The following is a 23,695-nucleotide window of genomic DNA, read 5'->3' as shown; positions in this document are numbered from 1 at the left end:
CTAACCATTTAGCCAAGCAAAACACATGTCTAGAGTCCCTAACAAAACCATGCAAAGCATCCACCAAGACCCCTGCTGCATTTGGTGCGAGCCAATGAATACTTTGCCATAGTCAACACGATTATAAAATAAATAATATCCCTAGCAAGTAATGTAGGAAATATGATTCTCATAACATGCAATTTCACACTTGGTACTTGAGCTTATTGGTTAGCACCCTCATTTATTATACAAAGTCATACACTAATTTGCCCTTTATTTGATTGAGGTGGTTGAGCTTCAACATTCTCCTTGGTGAAGTTGTGCAAGAGCCTATTCAAGAACACAACATTCAACTCGTCCCATGTTGCAAAGTGTCCCTCAGGGTATTCGTGGTACCATTTGAAAGCTTTGTTGGTGAAACTAGTGGGGAAGTACATCAAGTACTCTTCCTCATTAATGACTTGTAGTTTTGCAGTCGTTCTCATTAAATTTCGAAAGTGAGACCATGGATTCTCTCCCTCATTCCCATTGCAATTCTGAAACTTCATTCATATCTTTGGTCCTCTTGCTTAATTGACTCCTCAGTGTGGGCTCATTGGTGGGCTTAGTGGTGGGATGTCTTCAACTTTGTCTTATTCAACTTGGTCTCAATTGACTCAATCACCTTTATCTCTATCCATCTCTACTTGCTCTTCTTGATTCAATGTTCTTCCTTGTGATGCTAATGAGGATCTACTCCCTTATCCTGGCCAAAATTCACTTGAATTTGCTGGAGGTGGGGCTCATTGGCTCTCTTGGTCACTCCCATCTTCCTCTCTTCATTTGGTGTTGAATGTTAATAGACTCATCGGCTTGCTCACTTCCCTCGATCAAGCATTCATCTTTTTCAACAACCCCGTGTCTTGAGCCTTCTTGCCTGGCTTTGAGACTAGTAATTTAGTCCATGCTTTGTCATTGGTATCTGAGCTCATGCATTGTTCTTGTATCCACAGCTTCATCATTCACCACATGCCAATTTGTAGGATGAAGTGAATATACATCCTTGAAATCCTACAAGGTAAGAGGGTAAGTAGCATTTTGTGGGGTTTCTAGCTTTTGCAATGACGGATCCCTGAGTTAGATTAAGGTTGGAGCATAGGAGTACATTGAAGATGGAAATATCATATACTGATACACACACTTGTAGAGTCACTTTATCGGACTTTGTATAGCCCATTGCTTTTGGACATGTGCCAGCATGGATTGGGATGCAAAAATGTGTATTTACTATAGCATCGATTTCTATGGGTTTGTCTAATGTGTGGTGATGATGATTATTGAAGTTGAGAGAATAAGACATCTTTGATCAAGATATCTCCTTTGATCAATAGAAGTCACCAATCACTCTAGGGCCATTCACCACCCTCCTGCCAATGAACCCTATGGAGTGTCACTTTCCATCTCTACCATTTCTTCTTCAGCACCTACCATTTACCGCACCTTCGTACTTGTCGTTAAATGGGCATTAAATGCATGTTTGGGGGCTATAAATGTTCTATCCATGACAACCTGCAAGTCCCATTTTAAAGTGCCCCAACAATGGGCACTTGTTGGGCATCTTTTGATTGTCTCTAAGGCCGGTTTCACATACGAGCATGGGACAGGAGAGATGAAGAAATAAGTTGCCTGCGTTTCCAAATGGTGCAAACTGACAGCCATTCGTTTATGGTTTTATACTAATGGTGTTGGTCTAGTGGTTGGACTGTCCATGTTCAAGTCCTTGTAGCTCTATGTTGATTGGCATGATTTTGTCGGACAAGGTCTTGGGTGACATGTTGAGACTGGGTTCACACGACCTACCTTGCCATTCTCCAAAAGGTGGTATGAAGGGATGTTGTCCTAGTTGGCCCAATAGGAGGGATGGGCCCATACACTCACACAAAAGATTTGTGTCCGCGGCCCATGAAGGCCACTTGCTAATTCCTCCAACTCCTACATGATTGGTCCATTCCATCTCCTCCAACTGTTACACTGGTGACATAAATTAGTAGCATTATGATCGCAGGGAAGTGCAAACCACGAATTCTATTTTCTCCTCCATGGGGCGGTGGGTGGTTGAGCCTATCTTGAGGTTGCCACGGGCGATGTGCGTCCATTGCCCGCGTGTGAAAGCAAATGAAAGTGTGTTTCACAGGCCACTCGACGGAAGGCAGAGGTTGGAGCATTTTCGCACACAAACCTTGGTTGAAAATTTGCCCACCAAGATGCGCCACAAGAAGAAATTCAAATTCAATCGATTTGAAGGAGTAGGAGAAAGCCGATATCTCGAAAAATACTTGCTGTGAGATCAAAGGGTCAATGTTGGGATATGGAAAGATGGACCTGGAGAAAAATCTGCCAAATGAAACTCTTTCCACATTGTGACAACAAAAGTATTAGCGTTCCAAGGTTTTAGCTGGGTTTTGGAGAACATAAGTCATAGCTGTGGTGGTGATGCTCGTCTCGCTCACCTGAGGATGATGCACTTTGTCTGATCGAGGCCAACACTCTGTCCTATCGTCATGCTTCACTCTCATTGCTTGCCCGGCTCTTCTCCACCTCATTCCACATCTGGCTGCTCAATTCACTCTTGTCGCCTTTTCCATTGCCCATTGTTTATCCCTCGTCGCTTCAACCTCAGCTGTCGAAAACCAGATGGTTTACGATCCCACGTCCATGTATACGCAATGGGCACATCCGAGAAGGCCCTACCCGGTCGTAGCCAGCAATCACAGAAGGCCAGAAGCAGCAAAGGTGGTAAAAGTAAACGAGAGCCGAAAATCAACCCAACAGGGATATTGGAAGAAACGGACCTCTCCACAAAGGCATTTGCCCAGTTTCTGCGAGACAGGTAATGTCAAATACAACATCGTGACTTGTATTTACCACGTGTTTGAAGCCAGGCGGCATGCTGCAATGAGTTATGTTTCTTCGCTTATTTCTTTGCCCTTACGTTGATTTATATATTCAGGTACAAAGCTTTGAAGGATTTGAAAGCAAGGATATTCCTCCGCGATCGTGGCCTATTCAACCTGGCTTCATCGTATGTTCAACTTCTCTTTTTACAGCCATGAACCATGCTTTTACCTTTTACATAGTTGCGGGCACATTTATTACCTCGGAGGATGACGCATTCGTCATCATCTCTTACACATTTGCATCTAAGATATATATATAAACCATACATTAAAAGTCACGGGGCAGTCATTCATTAACTTTGAAAACAATTCGTACGATTCCTTTTACCGTCTACGGAGACCAACGACAGTACGATCTTTTCCGAGGAACAAGAAAGCCCAGAGATCACTTGAAATGTATATGCAGTACAGTTTTTTTTCCCACAGAAAAGGAACTTCTATATATGCTAGAAAAAAACCAACATACAAATCAGCAGAACCAACAGGTGCTGACCATGGGAAATAAGAAAAGGAAAAAGTTGGCTGTCGCCCGGATAAAACCAGTCTGTTTCCTGAGACCCAGCATACTACCTAGGGAATATCTGAAAGAAACCAAGGTAGTGGACTGTACAACCAGCGAAACCTGAAAATGCTTGCAGGCTATGCCTTGCAGAAACGCTCCCGCCTTTTGGCGATTGCTCTGAAACCTAGAGTCCCACGCTCACACAGGGTATAAATGATGTCTTGCCAAATGCCGACAAGAGTGGCCGCCAGAGTGGTATGCTGGCCTTCCATCACCAAGTTGCAATCGACGACCGAGATGTTCCAGGTAATGATGCTGGAAACTATCTTCCATAAGCTATCCTCTACCGAAGGTACAGGGCGAACGTGGTTGAGGGAACCGCATCATGTGCCTTGATCTTGGCCACAAGCTGGCCCTGAATCCGGTAGGCTGGAGTGGCAGGATCTATTAGGAAAGCATGCTCCCTTTTGTGAGTCACGTGACCATGCTCCAAGTGAAGTCTCTTTGCATCCATTGCATGTTGGCCAGTATCCTCAAAGCTGCTGACCAAATCCTCTGTGTTGCTAGACATCCCTAGAGACAACGGGAAATCGTCTCAATCACTCCATCCGTATAGCAATAGCATCTGCCGTCCACCCGCATCTGGCCCAACCATGGGCCAATGGGTAGGCCTCCATGAGTTAGAAATAGGAAATCTTCTGTGGTCTCAGGCTAGTCCAGGAAGCGGGAGATAACCTCTATGGGGACCTCTTGGTCAACCTAGTGTTGCTCCCTTGTGGGGGTCCAAGCTGTTGCCTCCAAGCTAGAGGTGTCAGCCAATACTTGTTGTATAGGAGGAAAAGGGCACTTCCTCCACTCTGCCTGGGTGCCCTACTCGAGCACGCCAAAACCACTCCTTTGGATCCTGTTGAATGTCCTGCAGAGAGCGACCCTCCCACAACCAGAGTCACTAGCCAGTCCTCCCTTCTGCTTTGAAAGAATCGAGTCCGAGAATTGAGTTCGGGTCATGGGGCAGGTGGGGCTGGCCCGAATGAGTCCTAACGACAGGCGCTTCCAGACTCTAGAGAGGCTTCTCATCAAGGGGGAGCCCTTCTTGGTAAGGGGAGCCTTTGAGAAAATCCATTTGTGGGATGATTGCCACTAACCACCTGTACGGAGGGTGTTCTTAAGAAGCCCTCATTGAGGATGAGCTTCCAGGGCTTAGAACTTGGAGTGAGATCTCGTACCATCAGTTTGCCCAAGAGGTCTCTGTTTTGCATCTCTCGGTCTATGATACCAAGGCCCCCTTGGGCTTGTGGCAAAATCATAGTTTGCGATGCCACCCTGGCTTGGGTGTTCCGAGTGCCATCCGAGCCTGCCCAAAGGAAGCTGCATACCAAGCACTTGAGCTGTCCCATGCAACCCCTATGAAAGCACTAGCATGAGGCTATGTACCAGGCAGTGGCAAGGAGTACCTGATTCGCCACTAGTGCCTTGTCCACTGGAGTAATCTGCTGCTCTGCACATCCAAGATATCTCACTGTTTGCCCTCGCGGAATCCGTCAAAAACCCAGGGCCGCCTCCCAATCTTGGACTTCATGGACCACTTCAGTCGGTATAAGAACCCCTCTGATCCATCTGTCTGAGAAATTTGAACGCTACATGGTGCATTCCATTAAAGACCACCACTCTACCTTTTCATATGTGTGCTCAAAATCCAAGAGAAGGATAGCAAGAGGCTACGGCTCCTCCCGGGCTAGTCCTGAGCCTCCCAAAAAGTGAAGATGTTGTCCAGGGTGCTGCGTTCTCGGACAAACCCTGTCTTCGTGTCATGAAGTCGATGATGTCGACAAGATGGGGCTGTAGTCACAGGCTCGACCTTCTTTAAGTTGTGTCCAGCAGGGTAATTGGTTTCCACTGCTGTAGGTCAGCTTTGTTTCTCGGGATCAAGCAAATTCACCCTTGGCTCAAAGACTGGGTAGCGATCCTGCATCGAGAATCTCTTGAAAAGCTAGTCGAAGAGGAGTGCAAATGTGCTCCCAACAGCATCTGAGAAAGCCGGTGTCAAACTGTCCTTTTTGGGGTAGGAAGGGCCTTGAGGGCCTCTGAGAGCTCATCATCTGTGACAGGCATTTCAAGCTGTCTGCTCATGCTTTGTGGCACTACTATCGGGATGTGACCGCAAACAGTCTCCGTGGCTACGATCACGTGGGGGGACTCCTCCTCAGCCTGAAATAGACTCCTGTAGAACTCTATCTCGAGAATCTCCAAGGGGTCCAAGTACATGTGACTGTCCACGTGTCTTAGTCTCTGCAACTGTGTCCACATTGACCCAGGTCATGTGGCTGGAAAGGACTGCTTGGTCATCCTATCACCCTGCTGCACCCAACGAGATCTGGAGCTTGGAGGAGATGGCGGCTCAAAGCCTGGGACTGCAGCTCCTCACTACTACTTTGGATCGCCTCTGCTGCCCATGTGGCCCAAAGTCTATCTAGGCCATCAGCCGGGTCGCTCAAGATCTCTGCCCCTCCAGTATTGCTCTAGAGATGCCCATATGGTCTGCTGTACTGTCCGAAACCTTTTCTGATGTCAGCACCTTGTCCACGCCGTCCTTGTTTGCTAGAAACCCTGCCCAGATCTGCCCTTTCCATATGAGGACAGCCTCTACTAGATCTGCCCTCCATGGTGGCTCTGCTCTGACAGGATCTCCTCTCTCTCTCTCTCTCTGCTACCCACATGGCAGCCCATGTGCTGCCCAAGTGGCATCCCCATGTCCCATCCCAACCTATCATTCTAAGGTCCACCCCCTCGATGCACTCCTCACATGGTGGCTCACATGGGGAGGTGACCAATCCTATTCCAACACCTCCTCATTTGACCGTCTCTCAATGCCAGAATTCTTACTGTAACATCGGGGTCTGCGTACGTTACCTCAGCAACACTTGGGGATGTCACCAAGAAAAGCTCCTTTGTGACCACCACATTAGCTTTCGACTCCTCTGACTCTTCTTTTGATCAGCCTTCTTTTTTTTTGCAGTCCTTCGCAAAATGTCCTGGCTCATCACAATAGAAGTACTGCTTTTCTTTCTTCCTCTTCTTCTTGTTTTCTTCATTTGAAGAGTCCGCTCCTTCATTAGTTTTGTCTTTCTTGGGTCTCCCTTTGCCAAGCTTATCCTTACCCTTTCCTTTGCTCTTGTCCTGAGCTATAAGGGCTTTATCATCGGCTCCATCATATTTCTTCTTTTCAGCTTCTTGTTGCAAAAGAAATGCCACATGGTCCTCGAACGTCATTGGCGCTGCCATCTACCCTACAATCATCGTAGTCACAAAACTACTGTAGCTCCTGGGAGACATTCCCAGCAATAGCCTAGCATTCTTGGTCAAACTTTTCCTTTGACCAATTGCAGCCAGCTGATCCTGCACCACCTTCATCTTGATGATGTGATTCTGTACTGAATCCTCCTCATCCATGCTCATGGTGTAGAGCTCCGTCTCGAGGTCCAAAATCCTTGCTCCATTGTTGAGCTCATACATGTCCCTCAATGGTGTAGTCCTGGAAGGAAAAGTCGGTCGTTTGTAGGTGAGGAAGTAACGCATTCGCCGTGGTGCCTCCAATGATAGCCGATCCACATCTCGTATCTGCCAGGCTTTCACTAGAATAGCATCTACCAATATAGTCATTGCCAGTGTAGTAGCTGTGCTGGAGTCATTGTGGGCTGAGGCATTAACTCTCTGCCCGTCTCGCGATCTCCCATGACTCCCTCAACACTAAATGGCTTTTGACCTCAATCTTTACAATGGAGAATTGCTTCCATCCAACTTGCCTGTGGAATAGTATAGCTTTGGGCCATGACAATGAACTGAAAAGAGATAGAGTAAGAGTGTCGTCAACCTGTCTGAACCTGAGCTTCCCTCCTTCTCGCAAGGGCACAATCCTTCAGACGTCGATTTCCCGAGCACTGAGTGCAGAAGGGGCTGCCACATGGGCAGCACACAGGCTGCCATGTGGGCAGCATACCTAACCAGTCGGAGGGTTTTGGGCAGATCTAGGAGCCTGGATCAAGGTTGAAGGCCGTGTGGTTCATGGGAACCTGCCACAAGTGTACAACCTGTGCGGACCAAAGGGACAGGTTGTACGAAGCTTTTGGAGTGGGCAATGGTCAGAAACAAGGCAGGTTGGAGGCGAGAAGCATACAGCATATAGGCATCTAGAATGCACAGGGTTTGGGGCAGGCTGTGGGCCTCAAACAGGCCTGGATCAGGTCGGGGTAGGGGCTGCATGGCCTGGGCCAGTTGCTGTCTGCCACGTGGCTAGGCAGGGCCAGCCCTGCCCAGTATATGTGCCCCCACCAGGTGGGTTTTACAGACCAGCAGGTGTTTGAGTCGGCCCAAAATCTCCCTACCATGTCGGCCAATTTCAGGAGAATCCAGCCCCTATAAAAGGGAGGCCTTGGGGCCTCATGCAACATCATCTGGAGCAGCAAACAGCAAGCAGACTAGAGCATCAGATCAGCACTCCTTGGGCCTTCATCCATGAGGACAAAGATGGGCATTGCAGACAGCTTGGAAGGGGCTGCCCACCTCGGCTGACATCCAGGGCAGCAAGGTGGAGAGATCACTGTGCGAAGACTAAGTCTACAAAAGGAGCACGCGAGCTCAAGGATCTAGAAGGACCAAGGAGATAGTAGGACAACCATTGGTAAGGACTGAGGACCACAGTTTGGTGGGACTCAGGACTCTTTTGTATTGTGTCCATTTGAGGACGGAAATATATCTTTTGTTGGTGCTATATCTCTATTGGCTCATTGTCTATTTACTGGCTCGCACACACACATGTTTGTGGAGTGCACACAAGTAATACCCTCTATATAGGTAATTTCTAACATGGTATCAGAGCCCTGATCTTAAGTTCACAGGAAGTGGAGCTTGAAGGCAAGGACCTTGCTGAAGGACAACCTTGCTGTTTGCCCTTTGAGTTTTGCTGTGTGTATGCTTGCCACATGCAAGCCACGGTGCTGCCCATGTGGCAGCCACATCACCATATGGTCCACCCCCCCTTTGCTGTCCTCATATGGATGGGGAGGTGACCAACCCTATTCCAATACTGCCATGAAGAGAGTCTCTCTTGAGGTCAAGATGAGAGTGTTGGAATGCCATCTACCATGCAGGAACATATCAACAAGCTCCAGAAGTAGGAGATTCTTCAGGCAAGAAAGGAGGTTTCATATGAGGACATGCCCATTACTTTGCTATCCCATCAATCTTCCTAGTATTTTGATCACCGGTGGGAGAATGAATACGCTTGCCTAGGAGGAGTTGGTGGCTATGGTGCTCGACCTGGACGAGCGCTTTTAGAGCCCTTCACAGGGTGGGAGCTCGGAGGCTTTGGCAGCCCCGCAGAATAAAGGATCTGTCACATGCACCCTTGCACTTGGGTGCAAAGTGACACATTGGCTACATCGACAAGTGCGTAATAGTTCCCTAATAGGAGATTTTGTCGTATGCTGTGACCCCTTTGTGAGCCCTTGTCCAGGGACAGTCAGGCACAAGCTACGTAAGTCAGTCTCTCAGCCTTAGGTCAACTCGGAAGATCAGTCCATCAGTACCCACTGGAGAACTGTAGGGTAGTGTTTCCGTCTTAGGTACAAGTGAAGAGGATGGCAGGAGAAGGGATGCCTTTATAGGCTACCTTGTGCCCCTCCCTAGGCTTCCTTTATGGGGCCTAGTGCTGCCTTTATGGGGCCTAGGGCTGCCTTTATGGGGCCAGCCAACCAGCCCCAAAAGTCCTATAAATAGGGGGCCTCCAGTTCTCCCAGCACTTCAGCCTCCTACAGCTCCTCCTCAGCCCCCTCTGAACAGCCTGACACTCACCCCCAGTGGCCCTCTGACCTGCCTCAACTTTTGGCATCAGTTCAGCCCTCTGAGAAGGTGTTCATGCAGCGCATCAGACGTGGAGTTGGGACAGCGAGAATGGAGTAAGGTTCGGGGTCTGTTTCAGCAGCTCTTTTCAGTTATCTCTTACAGTTTTACATAGCTCATTCTCAGCTCTTTATTTCAGTCATCTCTCAGCTCTTTGATAGGATCTATCACTCCTAGCTTTCACTCTCTCTCACGCAGTAACCCTGCATTCTGGTGGACAGCACAAGCCTCTGCCTTGCAGAAGCATCCTACATCGTCAGTGTGGACAGCATCAAGGTCTCGGTATTGGTCGGCGTTGCCTCTCAGGTCTTTGGGTCTGCTATACATGTGCACAACGAGCTCTTCAGAAGTGCGTTTTCCGTGCTCTCTCAAAGAGTGTTCTTTGTATTTCTTAGCTCTCCAAGTATAAAGCAAATTCTCCCCTGATTGGGGGAGGGGGCCCTCAGTGGATACAGGGACGCAATCGGTTGTCGACTCTATACTCTCTCTACCCTCATCTCCTTTCTCTCTCTATGGTGTACAACACTAATTCCTCGCTAAAGGTTTAAAGAAGGTCTTGCTATGAATTACACGATCAGATTACCGTTGCATGTTACATTGGTATCAAAGCTTCGGTCTGTATCTAGCTTGACTACCGCGAGTGTATGGTTGTGTTGAGATCCGGAAAGGACACACAATCAAGTGCCATGGAAGGGTCAGGAAAAGGATTCACCCTTGAAGGCTTTGAAGAGGAGAAAGACTACTAACAAGATCCGCTTCCGCCAAGTGCTCAAGAAGTGATGGCGAACCTTCTAGAGCAGAATCGAGTCCTCCTACAGCAACTTGAAGAACATTCATCCCAGCTAGAAGAAAGTAGAAGACAACTGGACCAGTCAAAACAACATCTGGAGGAAAAAGAAGCAGAAAAGCCGCTGGAAGAAGAAGGAACCACGGATTTCAAAAAACTGCTCTTGTTGATGCACGGGGAATGCAAAAATGAGGAGGCACTGCGACGCGCAGAGCTCGCCCAAGCAAAGAGGCAACAAAAGCTAGACCGAGAGGCGATGGGTTAGAAATGTGACTATCTCTCCTTGCTTGTCCACCATGTCCTCTGGCTTCGCCTCCACTCCCGTGGTCAGCTTCCACAACTTCCGAGCCACTAAATGACTCCGGATCTTCACTTTCCAGATCGGATAGTTGGTCCCGTCCAGTTTCCGAGACTCTCCAAAGTTAGGGATAGCGAATGAGAGAAAACTGGGGGAGGAGGAAGGGAGAGCAGGGGCTGAAGAGGCTGTAGAGGTCGACATCTCTGCTGTTTATACCACACAGCAAAGTCAACCAAACTCAATTTCAGTAGACCAGAACTTTGAACGCATCTGGTTGAACCTGAGTCACCCTCCTTCTCACAAGGGTACAATCCTCCAATCGTGGAAGTCGATTCCCTAGAGCTTCTAAATCAGGGTTGTCCTTCAGCAAGGTCCCTGCCTTCAGGCTCCCACACCTGTGAGCCTCCTACTTGGGCTCTGATACTATGTTAGAAATGACCCAACAGAGGGTACGCACAGCGGAAGACTGATAGAATAGCCCAGGAGCTCACACAGTGTGGTGTGGGGTGTGGAATCACAAACTTCTTAACTTATGTGCATAAAATAGATGTGCAGACTCATCAATAGACAATGAACCAGCCAAATAGAGAAACCACCAAAATAATATATTTCCGTCCAAAGCTATGGACACAATACAAAAGAGATAGATCTTGAGTCCCACCAATGGTGTGGTCCTCTGATCTTACCACAAGGTACTTCTCCTATCTGCTGGCTATCTCTAGACTCGAGCCCGCATGCTTCACCTCGAGCGTAAGTAGACTTTCCGTCTAGATCCCTTCCACCTTGCTGTCTTTGCACCAGCCTAGGTGGGCAGCACTCTGAGCTAGGTCTGCAGCTCTACAGCCCACTTGAATCCTCCTGGATAGAGGCCCACAGGTGGCTGATCTGCTGCTCCTTCTGCCCCCTGAACTGCTGCTCCAAGTGATGATTTATGAGGGCTGGAGGCCCTACTTTTATAGGCCCAGGGGCCTGTCATAAAAACTGTCATGTGCATGGTGTACCTAGGGTTGGATAGCAGGTTAACGTGGGTTACGGGATAGCATAGGGCTGGATGGCTATTTTTAGCCGAGATTGCTATATATAGAGATTGATTCATATATAGTGCTCGGTTTATATGGAGGGAGCTATTCATAGCATTGTGCTATCTATAGCGGGTTTCCTTCTATATAGAGGGAGGGCTAGTGCTATTGTGTAGATCAGTTGAGCGCTCCTCAACTGATGGATGGGGCTTGGACCCAGGTTGGGACTCTGGCCATCTACATGGCGGATCATAGGTGGTGTATCGAAGGTCCTCTGGACGGGCTCAGGTGGTATGGGACGCCTGGGTTAGATACGGGCCTATGGATGAGTCGAGGTGTAGCCCACGTGCTCGGGGGCGGTCGGGAGGATCGAGGCACCTGCGCTATGATTCTGGTTGTATCGAGGACGAGATTCTAGGTCAGTGATAGGGTCAGATCCTGCGGGGTCGTGTATTTGGTATCAGAGCCGTCCTATCACAATTGAATTCAACGCGAGGTATGCAGAAAAGATGTCTTCCAGGTATGCTTTTTGAGATTGCTTTTGCAAATCTGAATTTCCGCTCATGTATGGGCTGAATCGTTGGCTGACGATGTGCGCTCATGATTGGGAGAGTTGTGGAAGAAATAGAAGTCCATAGGCTGTGTGCTCTCCCTTGGTTGCTACGTGTTGGGAAATCGTGGTTCCCTGAGAAGGGTATCGAGTCACCGTTTGGACATATGAAGGTTCTTATTGATTAGACCAGGATGAGTCTTGATGGATACCTTCTTTGAATCATGTCCAAAGGCGGGGTCATTCTGATTCTCACTCTTTTAGCCCGAGGTCATGGATAGTCAGGATTCAAGAGTTGTTAGGGATACTAACTACTGGGTTTTGTTCTTTGACCTATTGGTTGGGGTATTGTAACACAAGGGGGTGATATAATCACATTAAGAAAAGGATTGAGAACGGATTTGCCACCCTGACTCAATCTGGGATCATCTGAGTTGAAGAGGGATTGGCTACCTCATTTACTCATATTGTCCACCGAGTTTTTTATTTGCAGGATACTTTGGTGGTATGGGATACTAAGGTATATTACATTTAAGATTCTCTGATGTGGTGGTATAATCCAGCGTGAAATAATACCCAAGGACCTCTAGGGTGAAGTACAAGTAGGCTGAATTGAATTGGGGGCAACCTGATTAGATTTTTTACGAGGGCTGACTAAGATTCTTTACCCTGAGAGAAGCCATGTATTTTTTGGGTTCAACCCTGGAGCTCCATAGTCTAGACTCAATCTCAGGGAGGGTTACCGCATCTCTTCTGATGATGGTATGTCAGTGCCTTGTTTGGAACTTGATGTTCCTAGATAAGAGGTCCTAAGAACTGGATGATCCTGTGATTGGAGCGGTTTTGTTGTGCACAAGTTTATACAGGATATTCGATACTGGATCTTGTTTTAAGAGATTTCGGATTGTATGTTTCCGTAGTCTTTGGATCACATAGGATGTTATTCCTATGATGGTTGACTATATTCATCTCTAGAATAAGTACCATCATCGACTGGATATAGCCAACTGAATTTTTATTGATTATCCTCATGTAGGGGCCTTTCGAGGATAGATCAAGGGGACCATATTTTTGGTCAGGATTTTGCCCATTGATACTTCCATGAGATTCTTCCATTATGAGTTATGAACAGAACCTAATTGTTCCTGCGATGGAAAGTCTGTCATGTATTTCAACCCAAGAATTTGAATTACAAGGGTATTCTGTTGAGGGATTTTCTGAATACTAAGTAATTCAAGAATTAGGGTTAATAGAAATTGCAACAAAAAAAATTGGCCTCGAGGGGTTCAATTGATGGGGTTGTTCGAACAATGATTCCTCAATCTCAACCTAAGATTTTGAGTTCAAGGATACTCAATAGATCAGGTTGATAGAAATCATTTACCTTCAGGTACAGATTTTACCATGCTTGTGTACGGGATATGTCAACGGAATTAACTCTGTGGATTCAGGCGTTATTGGATTTCTCGAGGAGAATACTCGACGATATGTAACCTTGTTCAGATTGAGAGATTTACTTTCCTTGGGTTAGTTATCAAAGATTGTGGCTTTGGCCTTAGATTCTCTTTGATTTGAATCTCATGGAAAGTATAGCACACTCAAATTGATAGTCAGAGTATAGTTATTGGAATTGACTCATCTTCACAGAGAGTTTTCGGGCTTTCTGGTGAACTCAGGAGTGAGTTCTTAGAGGAAGGGGAGTATGTCATGTGCATGGTGTACCTAGGGTTGGATAGCAGGTTAACGTGGGTTACGGGATAGCATAGGGCTGGATGGCTATTTTTAGCCGAGATTGCTATATATAGAGATTGATTCATATATAGTGCTTGCTTTATATGGAGGGAGCTATTCATAGCATTGTGCTATCTATAGCGGGTTTCCTTCTATATAGAGGGAGGGCCAGTGCTACTGTGTAGATCAGTTGAGCGCTCCTCAACTGATGGATGGGGCTTGGACCTAGGTTGGGACTCTGGCCATCTACATGGCGGATCATAGGTGGTGTATCGAAGGTCCTCTGGACGGGCTTAGGTGGTATGGGATGCTTGGGTTAGATACGGGTCTATGGATGAGTCGAGGTGTAGCCCACGTGCTCGGGGGTGGTCGGGAGGATCGAGGCACCTACGCTATGATTTTGGTTGTATCGAGGACGAGATTCTAGGTCAGTGATAGGGTCAGATCCTGTGGGGTCGTGTCAAAAACGGACCAGTTAGCTTCATACTGGCCGACCAGTCTACTGCTGGTCCAGCCCTTTAAGGGATCTAAAACCGGACCCTTGCGCCCACACTTCTAGGGCCTTGGCCCTCCAATCAAGGCAAGGGCCCAGCCCTATATAAGGCATGCCACTGCCCACTAGCAGCCCCCTTTGCTGCTCCACCTGGCCTCCATGTGGCTGACCCAATCTGCTGGTTTGCCCCGCCCTTCTACGCCATCTCCTTTGCTAGATAGCCCGCCACGCAAGCGCCTTGAAATACATCTTGCTCTTCTGAGAGACAGCAATTACTGTGAACGAAACCTCCTTCGTAAAAGCCAGCAAGCACACTTCCTTTTTTTTTTTTGCTCTCCCTCTCTCTCTCTCTCAACAGAGACACTAGGGCCTAGGACAACATGTCGGGCTGGACCCCCCCCAAGGTATTTTATTTCTTGAAGAGAATCTGTTACAAGAGTTCAGCGTAGAGCTGTCTGATACACACATTCAAAACGTGAATCCTTACAAGAGCTTCAAGCTCATTTCAAAATTGGCAACATGCCAATTGTCAAAAATCTAGACTAAGTCCTTTTACATGCCACTAAGGGCCATTCTAGAGTCTTCAAAGCACTTGGTCACACGAATCGCCTCCTAGATGCTTATTAGGCTCCTGTAACGCTTAGGAAAAATAACTCTTCCTAGTACCTGCAACAATTAATTAAAGCGCACCACCATGGCACCCATTAATTGTTAGCGCTTTGCATGCAAATAACACACTGTGGACTAATTCTAGTCATGGTGGGCGTCCCCACTGAATACATGTGCACACCTGAACAAATATAAAAATATATATTTATTCTCTTGTTGACCGGAGTCAACACTCTTGATTATAATTAAGGAGCTTTGACCAAGGGTCGAGGCGCCTTAATTATAGCCAAGTCTCTCCAACCGAAGTTGGCACATCTTGGTTAACCGAGGTTAATCCTCTTGGCGCATGCTAAGTCTTGTTGACCGAAGTCAACACTCTCTGACCGTAGTCAGCTTTGTAGTTCTCTGGTTAACCGCAGTTAACCCTCTTGGTAATAAACCAAGTCTCCTTGATCGAAGTCAGGTTTACTTGACTAGAGTCAAGTATCTTTGACCGTAGTCAATCCTTTGACCATTAAAAGAACCCTTTGACCATAATTAACACATATAAAACTCTGTAATTATGATCAAATAAATGGTCAACTGTACTTTGACTTAGGATATTTACATTGTGGTGACATCCCCTCGGCTTCTATTCAGTTGACCTCAACTGAAAAGCTTCCTTGTAAACATCCAAAAGCTGTGGATGATCGGATAACATGTCTTCGTCCATCCACTTGGCATCTAATGCCGTAATTCTTGAATTTTACAAGATACCTGTAAAACTCCTTGCCTTGAGGGCCTTTACGTACAGTATGGTACACAATTTGCTCTGGCTGAAGGACCTCCTCCAGCTCATCCACTTCTGGTGGATCCTCTGATACTGGTTCTGTAGGCTCTGGTCCTTGGAATTTCTTTAGAAGACTCACATGGAATGCATTGTGAATCCTCCAATGCTCTGGCAATGCTAACCTGTATGCAACCTCATTTATTCTTTCTGTAACCCTGAAAGAGCCATAGTATCTGGGAGATAACTTTGCATACACTTTCTGTTTGCCTTTAAACTTGCGGAGCCTAGCTTTTTCAAACTTCAAAAGGACCCAGTCCCCTTCCTTGAGATCTAACTGTCTCCTATGCTTATCTGCAGCTCTTTTATGTTTCTCTTGAGACCTTTCAATTGCTGTCCGGACTTGGCTGTAAGCTGTGTGGAGGTCTCTCACAAACTGATCAGCTGCAAATATTTCATCTTTGGTCCTCAATATAGGTGGCAAAATCACCTTCCCATATATGACCTCAAAAGGGGCTTTCCCTGTAGAGCTATGTATTGTATTATTGTAAGCAAACTCTACCATCGGTAGGTACTTTTCCCAGTTTGAACTTTGGTCACCCACGTAGCATTTCAGCATATCCAAAACTGTAGAATTTGCTACTTCACTTTGACCATCTGTCTGGGGACGGAAAGAAGAAGAAAATTCAGATTCGTCCCCATGTTATCAAATAAAGCTCTCGAGAATAGACTGGTCATTCTGGGATCTCGATCACTAACAATGGACTTAGGCATACCATGATGCTTAAAGATCTGTGCCATGAAAAGCTTAGCCATATGATCTGCCTTTTGCAAACCGGAATGAAATGAGCTTGCTTGCTGAATCTATCAATGATAGTCCAAATCCCATCATTCCCTTACTTTGATCTTGGCAAATCAAAAATAAAGTCCATTGTAATACTTTCCCATGGTGCCTGAGGCACGGGAAGAGGCATAAGTAGGCCAGGTGCCTTCCATCTATCATACTTCACTTTCTGACATGTAAGGCATTCAGTAACAAACTGATGTATATCTTTCCGCATCCCTGGCCAAAAGAAATACCTCTCTAGTGCTAGAGTTGTTGCTGTAATTCCTCTATGTCCAGCATAGGGAGGTGCATGGCATTCCTCCAAAATCTTTTTCCTCATCTCCTGGGTGATGCATAGGCAATCGTCTTTCATTAGATACCCATCTTTCAGGGAATAGTGACTGGTGGATTGCCCCTCTTGCATTTGCTGTAAAATTTCACCAAAATCTGCATCACGAGCATATTGCTCCCTCATGCCTTCCAGGTCCTGATGATAAGCAATAGTCACATTATTGACCTGGGGTCTTCGGGACAAGGCATCTGCCACTCTATTCCGAATTCCTGGGGTATGGACAATCTGAAAATGATACATTGACAGCATGTTTGCCCATTTCATATGCTTCTCGGAAAGCTTGGTCTGAGTCAAAAAGTATCTCAGACTTTGGTGATCTATCTTAACAGTAAAATCTGCACCCAAAAGATAGTGCTGCCATGTATGGATGGCATGAATTACAGCCAATAACTCTTTCTCATAGATTCCTAGATATCTCTCTGCATCCCGAAGTCTCCTGCTTTCATAGGCCACTGCATGACCATTCTGATGCAATGCAGCCCCAACACATTGTCCACAAGCATCGCAATCAACATCAAAAGATTGATAAAGATCCGGGACTACAAGAATAGGCTCTGTAGTCAACTTCTCCTTGAGTGTATTGAATGCTTTCTTCTGTGATATTCCCCATGTGAAGGCTGCATTTTTCTTAGTAAGGTCATGTAATGGAGCTGCGATACCAGCAAAATGTCTGATAAACCTTCTGTAGTAAGAACACAGGCCTAGGAAACTTCGAACTTCATGCACAGTTTTCAGCTCTGGCCATTCTTGAATGGCACGGATCTTTGTTGGATCCATTTGTATCCCATTCTTGGATATTATATGCCCCAGATAATGGATTTCTTTAAAAAAGAATTCACTTTTCTTGCTGTTTGCGTAGAGCTGATGATTTCTTAGCTCTTGAAACACTATAGCAAGATGTTCCCTGTGCTCCTCCTCTGTCTTTGAAAAGACTAAGATATCATCAAAGAAAGTACTCGTGAAATGCCTGTACTTTCGGAAGATGCGATCCATCATTCTATTGAATGTGGCTGGAGCATTTGTTAACCCAAAAGGCATCACTAAGTATTCATACAACCCGAATGTAGTGCGGAATGTGGCTGGAGCATTTGTTAACTCAAAAGGCATCACTAAGTATTCATACAACCCGAATGTAGTGCGGAATGCTGTCTTGTGCACATCCTGAGGCTGTATCCTCACTTGGTGATAGCCACTCTTTAAGTCTATCCTGCTGAAAACTGAAGCTCCATTTAACTGATCCAGCACATCATCAATGCGCGTAATAGGGAATCTATTCTTGATGGTCATTTTGTTGAGTGCGCTATAATCGACGCACATACGGAATGAACCATCTTTCTTCTGTACTAGCAGTACAGGGGAACAAAAAGGAGACAAGCTGGGTTGAATCAACCCTTTGGACAGCAAGTCCTGTACCTGAGCCATAATCTCCTCTCTCTGAGTCACACTGACTCTATAAGGTGGTCTGTTTGGTGGCTCACTACCAGGCATTAACTCTATCTGATGATCGTCTAGTCTCTCTGGGGGTAACTCCCCTGGCAAAGCGTTGGAAAAACAGTCTTTAAAGTTTACAAGAAATTGAAACTTATCTTTGTCTGCATCATTCATTTCAGCATGCATATCATTCTCTTTTTCTTTTACAAAAACCATGTACGCAGAAATTGCAGACTTTATTGCTTTACCACATGTAACATCAGATACAATGGGGATAGTGTCCCCTTTATTCCTGGCAACTAAACGCTGATTTTTCCCTCTATGCACAAACTCCAGCACTCTTTCAGGAAGAGTCAACTTCACTGCCTTGCGATGAAACCAAGGCATTCCCAAGACTACATCATGATGTTTCAGTGGAGAAATGAAGAAGTCTTCCTGATCCACATAACTCTGAATATGAAGACGGAGCTTCCCTATCAAGGGAGTGACTGGCACAGGATTCCCACAGAACATCTGATCGGCATCCAAAGCCCTGCCCAACTCCTCCGTCTTTATTCCCAGCCTTAGGGCTAGATCCTCTGATATGAAATTATCAGTAGCCCCGGGATCAAATAAAATTAGCGCTTGCTGGTCTCTGACTTTGCCCCATGATAGCAGCAATTCTCGTTCTTCTGGGTTTGAAACTTGACCCAGTATGTCAGGAATTCCTCCCGCCATTGGCTTTTGCGGTCCTTGTGGCTTCTCTGCCTCTTTTCCCTTCGAAGTTGAAGGCTTTTCTGGGCATTGGGCAGCCACATGCTCCTCTTTGCCGCACTTGAAGCATTTCCCATCTCTACAGAATTCAGCTATCTGTTCAGGGGTGAATAGAGATTTGCCTTTATAAGCCTTTGAAAACTGAGTACCCCTCGGCTTCTGAGGCTGAAACCCTTCTTTTCAACCTTGGGGTACTCTTTCTTTTCTGATTTTGAAAAATCAGTTTTCTTTCTATCAGCATGTCCTGCATGCAAGGATAGCACTGCAGATGGATCTTGTAACGGCACAAGACTAGCTACTGAAGCTGAATGCATAAGGTCTTGAATGTTCTTTACCCCCAAAGCATTCACTACTGCCTGGATTCTTGGAGTGAGACCTGCTCTGTACTTTCTCATTTGGGTCCCTTTGGAGATCTTTTTGAAAGGTGCAACCTGCAAATAAGCATCCCAAAACTTTTGGTTGTACACATCCACTGTATCTCCTGCATCCATATGCAAACTGTCCCAATCTTGAAGAACATGGTCTCTAAACTGTTTAGGCATAAACTGATGGTAGAAGGCTTCTCTTCCTAGACTTCTTGTGTTTCCTTCTTTTCCTGGATGGTTTATCTGATAAAGAAGAAGAAGATACAGAAGTCAAACTCGAGGTAGACGGTGATGGACTAGGAGATCGGTGATGATGCCTCGATCTCTTCCTGCTATGGGACCGTCCCCTATGAGATCTCTCTCTCTTTGGTTGTACGCGAGAGTGTGCCTCTGGCATTGGCACGTCATATGCTATATTAGGCATAGCTTCTGATTGAAACAAATGCTGAGCCCTTGGATCTTTTCTGAGATTTTCCATCTCTTGCATACGAACACGTACCATCTGTTCAAATTCTTGTTGAGTTTGCTGCACACTTCTCTGTCTTGGATGTACATCCCTATCTTGTGAATCCCACTGGATAGGTGATTGATCCATATTCTGAGATCTGCAAATTTTTCACACACCGTGTAGGTAACTGATGCACAACTACCTTTGCTTTTCCGATAGAAAAATACCTCAACAAGAGGTGTCTTGCATTCACAACTTGTGCCAGTAATTGGGCTATCAGTTCAAAGCATAAACCCACAAAATTGCTAAAGCATCAACAATTGTATTGCCCCTTTTCTGGCTACTGCAAAAAGCACTCAGAAGCATCTGATTCATCTTCCCAGTGTACAAAGGCATGCATTTTCTTTTTCTGCAAATCTCTGATTTTACTGTGTTTCTGCTGCTTTTCTGACAGTAAAAGTCTGACAGGCAGGTGAAATCTGCTAGCAGAAACAGTCTCTGCAACTGTCTTTTTTTTTTTTTTTTTGTGGGGTTCACAGTAACCAGATTCAGTAACTGGCTGGTTACTCTAACCAGAGTAACTGGCTCTGGTCTGGTTAGTCTGCACCTAGACTAACTGGACTGGTTACACCAACCAAACTGGTCTGGTTAGGCCAGATTAGCTGGACCAAAATTGAACTAATTAGATACTGGTTCAACTAACCAGAGTTAACTAGCTGTAGTTAACTTACCACGGGTCAACCAACCAGGATTAACTGTACCAAGGTTAGCTTAACCACTGGCCTGCCAGGCTGGCTGCCACGTGTCAGTGCCATGTCATCTAGTGCGCTGTCTGCCACGTGTCAGATCTGCTGAGCTGTCTGCCACGTCATCTGCTGCTTGGCTGCCACACCAGTGCCTGTGCAAGCCACGTGTACTCCTAGCTGGCACCCTGGCCACGTCAGCAACAGCCAAAGGTTTCAGACCTTGGCAGTGTCGCGCCGGCACCTTGCGCAAGGAAATGGTCGACGGAGCCTACGAACCTCGTCGCTACTCGTCATGCGAACGCCATGCTACACTACGTCCTGCGTGGGGACCATGTGTGCCCGCGTGACAGCATCAATAATCCCTCCTAGCCCTCCGCCCTGAGCGTCAAGCAATCGTCTGCTCCTCGTCTGCATACGATGCCTATCGTATTAGTTATCGCCGGCGTATTCTCCTTCCTCTGCTATCATCGGACCTATGGCAGTGGAGCTCATTTGCGCTATCAATAGCCACATCGTCGTCTGTTCGCTACTTGCATCAACTTCCAGACAGATAACTTTGTTGGCAGCTCTACACCAGCACGACAGAATTCATACACTATAACTTTAGTCTTCCGTATGACGCCGCCCGCCTTAGGTTCTCACGTGCTAGTGATCAACACTACACCTTCTTACGCTATGCCGTCACTTTTTTGCGCCAAAGCCTGCACTCTTCAACCTTACTTGGATCGTCACTTCCTAGGAAGGAAATGAGACCTTACGCTTTGATACCAAGGAAATACATCTCGCTCTTCTGAGAGACAGCAATTACTGTGAACGAAACCTCCTTCCTAAAAGTCAACAAGCACACTTCTTTTTTTTTTTTGCTCTCCCTCTCTCTCTCTCTCAACAGAGACACTAGGGCCTAGGACAACATGTCGGGCTGGACCCCCCCGAAGGTATTTCATTTCTTGAAGAGAATTTGTTACAAGAGTTCAGTGTAGAGCTGTCTGATACACACATTCAAAACGTGAATCCTTACAAGAGCTTCAAGCTCATTTCAAAATTGGCAACATGTCAATTGTCAAAAATCTAGACTAAGTCCTTTTACATGCCACTAAGGGCCATTCTGGAGTCTTCAAAGCACTTGGTCACACGAACCGCCTCCTAGATGCTTATTAGGCTCCCGTAACGCTTAGGAAAAATAACTCTTCCTAGTTCCTGCAACAATTAATTAAAGCGCACCACCATGGCACCCATTAATTGTTAGCGCTTTGCATGCAAATAACACAGTGTGGACTAATTCTAGTCACGGTGGGCGTCCCCACTGAATACATGTGCACACCTAAACAAATATAAAAATATATATTTATTCTCTTGTTGATCGGAGTCAACACTCTTGATTATAATTAAGGAGCTTTGACCAAGGGTTGAGGCGCCTTAATTATAGCCAAGTCTCTCCAACCGAAGTTGGCACATCTTGGTTAACCGGGGTTAACCCTCTTGGCGCATGCCAAGTCTTGTTGACCGAAGTCAACACTCTCTGACCGTAGTCAGCTCTGCTCATTATCTTGAAAGACCACCGTGGGAACAGCGTTCAAAGCAGGAAAGACGGCATTCGATATGGGGAGTTCAAAAGATAGTTCAAGCCGCTCCTCCGATGGGGCAAGCAGTGGTGGATCTACTCCAAGAGTTTCAAGACATCATGCTCCGGGATGATCTACCACCCCAGCTTCCTCCCAACCGGCCGGAAGACTATCGCATTGATCTAGTTCCGGACTCGACACCTCCGAGTAAGTTCCCGTATCGACTTTCCAAGTCTATGGAGAGGGAGTTAGAGTAGCAATTGTCTCAATTACTACGCGCAGGGTTTATTAGATCTTCTTCTTGGCTTTTTGCTGCACCCATTCTATTTGTGGCAAAGAAGGATAAGTCCGCACGACTATGTGTCGACTACAGAGTACTCAACAAGCTTACAGTAAGCAACAAGTTTTCTATGCCCCCCATCGGGTACATCTTGGAACGACTCAATGGTGCAAAATTTGTCTCAAAGATTGATCTCAAGAGTGGCTACCATCAAGTCCGGATTTTTGAAGTTGACATCCCAAAGACAACTTTTTGAACAGAGTGAGCTCATTATGAGTTCATCGTCATGCCCTTTGTTCTGAAGAATGCACCATCAACATTCAACAAGATGATGTCACGGGTATTTGCAAAGTATATTGGAAAGTGCCTGTTCATCCAGGCTACTGTGCTCGAAAGCAAAGCAAAGGATCTTGATAGCATGAAGGCACATTACACGGAGTCAGCAGAGTTTAGCACGCAGTTGCAGTTAGCCACGACGCTTGCTCCAGGCCATTACTCATTAGAGGATGGTTGGCTTTTCTATAAGAAAAGATTATGTGTACTTAAACGGCAGTTGCTTCTTCATGATGCCGATGACGTCCTTACCGGTGGTCATAGAGGTATCAACGGGACTTTGGAGAAGTTAGAGCACTATTTCTATTAGCCAAAGATGCGGAAGGATGTATACGGCTATGTTCAAAATTGTCAGATATGCCAAAAGGTCAAGGCTTCCTACAAGAAAGCGGCAGGCTGACTTATGCCATTGCCAATCCCGGACGGTCCTTTTCAGGACATAGATCTGGATTTCGTGGGGCCACTTCCAGCATCCGCAGGTACGCGTAATGCTCAATGTCTTACTATTGTTTGTCGCTTTAGTAAATATTGTATGCTTATTCCTTGCAAACAAACGGCCAGCACTGAAGATGTAGCTTGTTTGTTTATCAAGTATTGGTATCCCATTGGAGGGTTGCCAAAGACCATCACATTCGACAGGGACTCCAAGTTTACGTCTAACTTTTGGCGAGCCTTGTTTGATAATTTTTGTACTAAGCTACAGATGTCCAGGGCTTTCCATCTGCAATCGAATGGCGAGACGGAAAAGTATAATGATATGGCGTTTGATATATTAAAAGCATATTGTCATGATGCTCAGGGAAAGTGGGAGCAGTTTCTTCCACTTGTGCAGGCCATTCTGAATGATACCTATTCTTCGAGTATTGGTCACACACCTTATGAAGCGGCTTTTGGATGGCGTTTTACATCACTCCTCACCTGGATTGTGTCCCCATCTCTTGAAGCCAACAAAACCACCGAATCAATGGCAGAGATTACGGAGTCTGTGAAAAGCCGCATCGCCAAAGCTCAAGCATCGTATACGCACT

At 46.2% G+C, this 23,695-nt stretch overlaps 1 protein-coding gene across 2 annotated transcripts in view; it reads left to right on the top strand.

Annotated features, from left to right (window-relative positions):
* Positions 1-2,437: 2,437 nt before the first annotated feature.
* Positions 2,438-23,695, top strand: part of EMB2729 (Alpha amylase family protein) — a 215,376-nt gene continuing 194,118 nt past the window's right edge. For both annotated transcript variants that reach the window (XR_015543794.1, XM_087399851.1), the window contains exons 1-2: positions 2,438-2,851; positions 2,972-3,043. Coding sequence is in view for 1 of the 2 variants with exons in the window: in XM_087399851.1 (XP_087255977.1) it covers positions 2,523-2,851; positions 2,972-3,043 (401 nt within the window). In the remaining variant the exon portion in view is untranslated. The remainder of the gene's footprint in view (positions 2,852-2,971; positions 3,044-23,695) is intronic.

The sequence above is a fragment of the Dipteris shenzhenensis genome, chromosome 28 (genome assembly GCF_047967505.1).
Source record: "Dipteris shenzhenensis isolate YYH24624 ecotype China chromosome 28, Dip_SZ_1.0, whole genome shotgun sequence".
Taxonomy (NCBI): Eukaryota; Viridiplantae; Streptophyta; class Polypodiopsida; order Gleicheniales; family Dipteridaceae; genus Dipteris; species Dipteris shenzhenensis.
This window is presented reverse-complemented; position numbering and strand designations above follow the sequence as displayed.